Consider the following 8,208-nt stretch of genomic DNA (forward strand, 5'->3'; position numbering starts at 1 on the left):
AAATATATTAATTAGAGCAAATTCCTTTAGTTCTTGTTGCATTACTGAGAAGGTGGATAGGCATATGATAAAACTTTAGGAATATGTTTCTCTCCCAAGATAGGACATGAGGTGTAGGTACAGGTTACAGCTAAATAGGTGACAAAATATCTGTGACAAAACATCTATCATTTGTGCCGTTAAAAAAAAAATCATAATTCAATGTAGATGGACATTCAGACTTCAGAAACAACTACATTTAATGTAAGAAACACCAAAGCCACTCCATATCATTTGTAATATAGACACAAAGTATGACAGCATAATCCAAGATACAAGTTTCCTTCCTGTGTTTAAGATACAATTGTACAAAAAATATGCCAGACTGCATGAGTAATTAGGTACCTTTGGTAACTGTATACTTGTGCTTTAGTTACAGTGTAAGCACTAATCCTTTTGAATACTTAAAGTTTAATTCACTATAACTACAGTCTAATGTAAGTGCTATTTCAGTAGTCCTCTAACTATACATTGGTCTGCAGCGTATCCAGTTTATTGACTGAAGCTACTTTCCATATTCATCTAACAGATCATTGTCGCTCATTAACTATATAGCAATTAAACTTTAGTTTTCTATTTTAGGTATTACTAATTGGCATTTACACTATGATAACATCTAAAATGCAATTCAATTATAGCTTAAAATAGTATACTATTTCCCATAACTATTTCATTGCAATAGGTCTTAGGGTTAAGAATTTTTTACTAAAGAATTCAAGTGTTTTATTCTATTTGTGTAATCCTAGTTGGTGTATATAGACATACAACAATAAGAACTTAGAAAGAACAGTCATTTAGGAATAAAAGTCTATCATTCCTTATAATGTTATTAAATCTTGTACACAAGAACAGAGCAGTACTATTTTAATTAAAAAAAAATCAAGAGCTTGTAGGTGGTGATGTACATAACTCAACATCCCCAGCTCCTCTGGTTTCTTCCTTACTGAGTTCCATTTCACATCAGCTCAGTATCCAAACTCATTATAATGGTGCAGACAGTTCAACCATTTGTGTTAATTCTTAAGAGGCAGTGTTTCTTTACAATTTGAAATAAAAGCTGAAGTCAAGCAGCTATCTTCATTCCACTGCAGTACTGGAATGGGTACAACAGCTTGGATTTCTCAGAGAGTGCATCATTGTTCTAAATCGCCGTTTCTTCTCCCCTTTAGTAATATGTGATGGATCCTTATCCGAAGGCTCCTCAGTACCTTTTCTAGACAGCTGTATTGTGTTTGTCTGGAATTGTTCTATTTGAATCTCAAGATGCTTTTGAATAGCCAATCCAAGGACTTCTGGGTCCACAGCTGCCCCATATACTTCCCATGTCATCCCTTCATCATCCCATCTGACCTCACGAACTGGAGATTTTGCATCCTCTAGGTCCGGTTCAAGATTAACCTCTGGAAACACATGAGGGTGGTCTTCTATTACAACAGATGGACTTGTGGCCACAGATTTGTATTCCATTGTTGGAATGGTTTGCACTTCTGCATCTTTACACTCAAGAAGAGGTTTCAGTGCTTTGGTTAAGTCATTCATAGAGGTCATAGTCCACGTGTCTTTAGTCTTCATCATGTCTGCACATTGCGGGTTATTCAAGAGGAGGTAAGCAGCCTGCATCTCCTGTTCTGCTGTGCTCTCTTGAGCGCTGTGCTGAGTGTCTGGCAGTTGTGCCCTAGGAACATTACAGCATTTCAGAATTCTTTTTGCATCCAGGCCTGATTCACTAACTGATGATACCAGTTTAGGAAAAGTTGTTGCTTCTGAAGTAGAAAAGGAATGACAATATCCAGGAGTTACTTGTTCTTTTCCTGACTCACTAATTGAGCATACCAATCTTGGAACAAGCTGAATAGATGATATTGGTAAAGAATGACAATAAGCAGGAATAGTAGCATCTACCTTTATGGCAGACTCATGTCTTGTGTTACAAGGCACTGCAGTACTATTGTGAATTGTCTTTATCATGGAGGAGTACATACTGCTTGAAACATTACTGCAAATTATACCACCCTGGATAATCCTAATTGCTTCATTATGCACTGTCCCATTTGGGAAACCATTCCCAGGCATGTGGGGTCCTAAACCAATATTGTGAAATGTTCCAGGATCTGTATAAACTGTACTGTTTTGTGGAACACCACCACTTTCAAAGTTGTTTGTGGGTACCTTCTGGTCTCTATGCAAAGCTGGAATCAGAACCATACTGTTTTGATAAGTATTCTCATAAGTTCTGAATCCATATCTTGAACTCTGTAAAGATGAGTTATCCACTAACCGATCTGTGACAGAACCCTGCTGCTTGCAGCTGCATACTAGGTCAGAATGACTTCTTTGAACTGCAGTTCCTAATTTTCCTACTCTAATCATGCTTTGCTGGCACGCACCACAGGCTGTAGGAACATTTTCAATAGTGCTACTTTTGACATGCATCACACTATCCTTCTCCTCCCAAGGGTGTGGGGTCTGGTCAGCCAGCAAATGATTTGCAGTTTGGGTTCTATTCTGTGCATTGCTAGCAGGTGACTGATCACTCACTGTTCTGGCTGCAGATGCAATTTCAACTGCTCCAGATTGCAGAGCAGACAATTCAGGACTAAGGACATTTCTGGCATCATTCTCACCTGCCAGCACTTGGCAGACCGTACTACTGAGACTCTTCTTGAGATCTTGTTTGTTGCTCTGTCTTTCTTCAGAATTCAGTTGCCCAATACATGCTAGACTGGAGGAGCTCTTAGACAGAGGATGGTTGTTGACAGTCAAGGAATCACAGTAAATGGAGTTTAGTGTATCCTGATCGGAAGGAGTTTGAAGCGGGTGGCTGTTAGCAGCCATGATAATAAAAAAACTGCAAGAAAGGGAAAAAATATTTTAAAAATCCACCCAGAACTGAATATATACTCGTAGATGCATCAGGCCAAAAGATATCATACCCAAGCACCTACTTCCTAAGCTTTCCTTGCTTTCCATGGTCCATATGGATCTGTAGAAAGCAAAATACAGCCTCCTTCTTTATTCTCCAGTGGATACATTTGTATTTGCTCTTACTGTTCTTCTGTAAGAACTTTTCCCTCAATTGGAATCAAAATCTTGTCATATTATTGTATCTCTATTGTCTATTATTACAGCTTAAAGGACTTTTTTTCCTGCTTGGTTTCTGTTAATATTGCTAAGATATAATGTCAAGTCTGGTCTCCCCTGAATTTGTTGGAGCAGTTCTTGGGGTGTCCAGAGACCTCACTCAACTTAACTGAAGGTAGGGATATTTTTAAACAAAGACAGCTTTTCTCTTAGGTGTTCATTAGTCACTGATATTAAATGGTGCTGTAAAAAACAAAACATGTTTTCAACAGTCTGATTAAAAGTCCCTTTCTTCTCTAAGTTGTCATCACCAGGAGAAATGTATGGACTTTCTTCCACACCTCTCTGGCATATGGGCAGTCCCAGAAGAGGTGGTCAGTTGTTTCTGCCTACTAGTGGCAGGTCTGTCTTGGGTAGTTCAATGGACCTCTCTGCTCTGCACTGTTTTTGCTCAGCTTTTAATTACCTCTCTGCTGTGGATGTCCTTGAAGTAGATCAACTCGTCGAAACAGTCTGTCAGGGTCCCTTGCTGCTTGTTCAAGTGACCAAACAGCACCACCCTCTAGTCAAGGTCTTGATCCATGCCACCATCAGCAGGAGCACAATTATTCTTCTCCACAACCCTAGGGCGATGGGAACCTGCCATGAGAATTTTTTTTAATTAATATTTTCGTGTTCTAGCTCAAATCACCTAAATCAGTTCCAGATCATATTGATATACCAGAACTCAGTCATTCCAAAAACCATAGACTGAGCAGGCAGAACTCACTCATTCTAAATACCATGTATGGTGCTACAGCCAGTGAGTAACCTCTGTCCCAGGCTCTCACTGGCAGGCATCTGACATGCAGGGCCAAGCCCAGAGATCTTAGGATTCAGATGCCCCAACTTGATCCTGGCTCACAAGAGTCTGAGAAGCAAAAAACATTTATTTTATTTTTTTATTGGGAAAATTTTTCGTATAACAGGTCAAATTAGCCAGATCAGCTAGATGAGTTCCAAAACCTTTGAACTGTTCAAGAACCACACCTACTACCAGTAAGTATCCTTCACCCCAGACTTTTCAGCCTGGGGCTTCAGATACTTCCAAATCTTTTGGCAGGCACCCTATGTGCAGGCCCAAGCCCAAAGCAGCAAAAAACCATCTTTTTTTAAATTAAATTTTCCATATTCCAAGCCAAATTAGCCAAACTCAATTCCAAATCTGAGAGACATTCCAGAACCATAAGTGGCCCTACTACCAGCAAACATCCTCCACCCCCATCTGGGGCTTCAGATATTTCCAGAATCATTGGCAGGCATCCTACTTGCAGGCCCAAGTCTGGAGGCTTGGGGTTCGGACGCCCCTGAGTTTCACTTGCCCCCCAGCCATACGGCCCCAAGGAGCAAGCTAGGGAGGAGTCTCCAATTTCCATAAAGTGGGCATAAAGCCAAGGTTAACTATGCATTACCTGTGTGGATTCTACTCCATGCCAGCATAGCTGTCTTCCCCAGGTGCGACTAGGAAGCCACCATAGTGATCATGGTATTTCCCCTGCCAGGCAAGCACAGGACTACGCTTGATCTGAGCCCACAGCCCAAAAACACCTTGGCTGGATAAGTGCAGCCCATCTAAATAAGATATATGGTAGTGTCGCCTCAGCACTGTCCTCCTCAGTACCAACTCTTACTCAGGCCATGATGACCTACTATTTTGACTACATTTCAACTTCCCTTCACTCCCACAGTGGAGGTGAACCTTCCCCACCCCCATTTCCAATTATCACCATTTCTTACCAGCCTTAAATGTCTGGCAAACTTCACCAAATGGGACTCCAAACAGTTCATCCCTCTGTTGCCCCCTTTCTCACCCTGTTGCATACAAGTAGTGTGGCCCTGCCGTCCATGAAGTGAAGTCAGACCAGGTTCTTCACATCTCATCTACATATCCATTTTTGGAGGATTCCAGGACTCAAGGTAAGCACACCAGGTTCCAGTCATGAGTGGGGGGGCTAATTAGCATTTCGCTCCTTTGTGGGGATGGTATCTAAAGTATACATGTACTGAGCAGTGCTGAGCTGTGGGGTCACCATGGCTTGAAACACTGTTGACTCCACTGGGGCCAAGCTCAATGAACTATGTGGCGAATCATGAACTTTCTGCTTTGAAGTATAGTTTGCTAAATCATACATAGTTTGAAGTACTTTTGAGAGAAATATAAACTGCACAATGCTACCCTAGTGACTCTGGTAAACCACTGCAGGATACGGGAGGTGGTAAGAGAAAGAGACACCATATTGCTCATAGATTTACTACCTAGTGACAACTGCCGGGGGTATGGGAGTGAATCTTCCACAAGGACTTGCAGAAGCAGCACAGAGACCTGAACTGGCAGGCAGCCCACCAGGCACTACCCACACAGGCATGGAAAAGCAGTGTAGAGCAGAGAGGTCCACTGAACTACCCAAGACAGACCTGCCACTGGTAGGCAGAAACAACTGACCACCTCTTCTGGGGCTGCCCATATGCCAGAGAGGTGTGAAAGAAAGGCCACACATTTCTCCTGGTGGTGACAAGTTTCGGAGACCTGACCAGAGAAGTGGTTCTCTATGGGCACCTGACCAACAGCTCGCTTTGACCAGTTCATATCCTGCTTCAGGTATACAGTGTGGAAAGCCAGGAACATGCTCCTAAACAGACACTCAGAGCTCACAGTCAAGGACTGTATTAAAATGGGACTAAGTGAAATGGACTGGTACTACAGGAAGACAGAAGAGGACAAGACAGGAAAGAAATGGTAGACTTCATCAGGTTGAGAGGGGTCTGGCACAGAACTTTTCAGATGCAGGCCCGCTGAGGAGAGCAGTAAGTGGTGGTACAGATATGGAATGGGTGTGTGAATACATGGTGCGAACTGTATAATGGGTTTCTAGTGTGCTTTGAGCTGCCAAGTGACCACAGGGGCCACCTGGCAGAGTTTCAGAGGTGGAGTTTGAGAGGGAATCAAAAACAGTCTGTTTTGCCAGGCATTTTGCAGGGCACCTACTGAGACAATGGTGAGTACAGGAGACTGTGGACCACAGAGCACCCATGGTTCTACAAGGTCCTAGAAAAGTATGGCCTGTGCAAAGAAGCCCCTGTGACCATGAGCAACCACAGGAAGATGCAGGAGATGGTCAGAGCTACAGAGACTGTTGACAGTGGACCTGCTCCCTGGCAATAGCTGCCATGGTGTTGGGGAGTGTATTTTTTCACAGGGGCCTATGGAAAGACCACAGGAACTTGAATTGGCAAGCAGCCCACCGGGCATTCCTCACGCAGGCCCTGAGGCACAGAGAGGGTCAGAGAAGCCAACCCAACTACCCCAAGGAAACCTGCCAAGGCACAGCAGAGACCATCAACCACCTTCTGTGGTTCTGCCCATGTGCCAAAGACATGTGAAGGAAGGTAAGGATCATCAGGACCCCTAGCATCTGGCTCCACTGGGTAGTGACAGGGGTCAGGACCATCACTAGAGAGGTGGTACTGTACAGGCACCTCACCAAACAGCAGAGGTTGCCATCAGCCTGCTTTGACCAGTTTGTCTCCTGCATCATAAGTACCCTGGGGAAGACCAGTAACCTCCTGATGTACCAGCACACAAAGCTCTCAGTTGAGAACATGGGACTGAATGAGCTGCATACCTATTGCCAGAAGATGGTAGGAGAGGATGGTAAAGAGGTGGCAAAGATCATCTGGCAGGGGTCCCACTGGCACAGATCCTTGAAGAGGCACAGCCCTCCATCCCCCAACCACCCTCTGGACCTGGGGAAGAGAGCACTGACAATGAGGAAGAAAGTGAGGACAGCAAAGAAGAAAGCAGATTGAGTGACAAGGACAGCAACAACTGCAGAGATGACGAAAGCAACAGCAAAATTAACTAAAAAATAGAGACCACGGAAAGAAATAGAGGAACTGTGTAATTGTAACAGTAAAGTGAATGCAGACGGATGCGCAGGAACATGGATACGAGTTTTGTAATGGATGCACAGGAAAGCGTGCGTGCATATTGTAATAGGTCTATGATGATGTATGTATTTGAAGACTGTTAAGATTATAGTATGTGTGTGTAATATACCTATCTAGAAATATTTTTTTTTGCAAAAATGTCTGTTCTTATTAGTTCAAATACAGAACCTTGAGCTACCCCTGTGTGGGGTGCGCGGGGGGAGGAGAAGGAAGAGGAAAGTGAGGACCCCCAAAACCAGGAGTTAGGAGCCCACAACATGGAGGTGAGGGGAAGAGATTTCCCAGTAAGATTCTGGATGAAGACAAGATAGCACTCACAAAACATTGCCAATGGAGAAAAAAAAAGATAACTTAGTCAAGATCATGCAGGACCTACTTAAGGTAAAGCTCACAAATTTGCATTGGCTAATTTGCCTGCCAGGGCAGTGGGGAGGAAACTTGGCTTCAGGGATTCCAAGACCAGACTGTATTTCCAGCAAAACTTCAGACAGGCAAGGGAAACCCCCAGCGGCAGGCTTTTAAATTTGCTGGGGGAGGCACAAGGAGAGGGAGACTGGTTATAATTCAAACATACTCCAGCCAAAGGACATTTATGTGAGATTTTGGCTAAAACAATACTGTGAGAAAGTAGAAAAAATGGAGTACATCCTAGACAAACTGGGTGTGTGAACTGGAGCCTGGAAAGCCAAAGTAATGCTGAAAAGCACATATTGGGAAACCAGGCAAAATACTGCATCTCCCCCCAGCATCTCCCTAGGCCCCCACAGGGGCTTTGTAGTCTACTGGGGCAACCCAAATTCTGGCACAAATGTGAGGAGTAGGGGTATTTGATGGCAGAATGCCCAAACAAGATCACATGGATCTCAAAGCATCTTACAACAGAAAAGGCACATCCTTTTACTCATGTGTCAGTGAGGAAACAGGGAATTGGTGAGCTGAAGTGACACATCCAAGTTCACATAGCAAACCAGTATCAAATTGTTATATTTGGAATACACATTTACCACCAAAGCAAGGTAATGCTCATCCCCCTTATCATTCCCACAACTGCCCTCCATCTCTCCTAATTATCAAACCTTTCAAAATATAGGGTTTCCTGGC

At 43.4% G+C, this 8,208-nt stretch overlaps 1 protein-coding gene across 2 annotated transcripts; it reads right to left on the reverse strand.

The window, feature by feature from the left end:
* Positions 1-210: 210 nt before the first annotated feature.
* Positions 211-7,654, reverse strand: GPRIN2 (G protein regulated inducer of neurite outgrowth 2). 2 transcript variants are annotated; one of them, XM_019556283.1, is made up of 2 exons: positions 7,500-7,654; positions 211-2,887 (listed from the first exon to the last, which is right to left on the reverse strand). In XM_019556283.1, exon 2 carries the CDS (start codon positions 2,872-2,874, stop codon positions 1,117-1,119), a length of 1,758 nt encoding a protein of 585 aa, XP_019411828.1. In that variant the 5' UTR covers positions 2,875-2,887; positions 7,500-7,654; the 3' UTR covers positions 211-1,116. The 2 variants fall into 2 exon arrangements, with proteins under 2 accessions (XP_019411828.1, XP_019411827.1); XM_019556282.1 differs by lacking the exon at positions 7,500-7,654 and adding an exon at positions 3,903-4,026.
* Between the last annotated feature and the right edge of the window lie 554 nt (positions 7,655-8,208).

This window comes from Crocodylus porosus, unplaced genomic scaffold (genome assembly GCF_001723895.1).
Source record: "Crocodylus porosus isolate Cpor-Errol unplaced genomic scaffold, CroPor_comp1, whole genome shotgun sequence".
Lineage (NCBI taxonomy): Eukaryota > Metazoa > Chordata > Crocodylia > Crocodylidae > Crocodylus > Crocodylus porosus.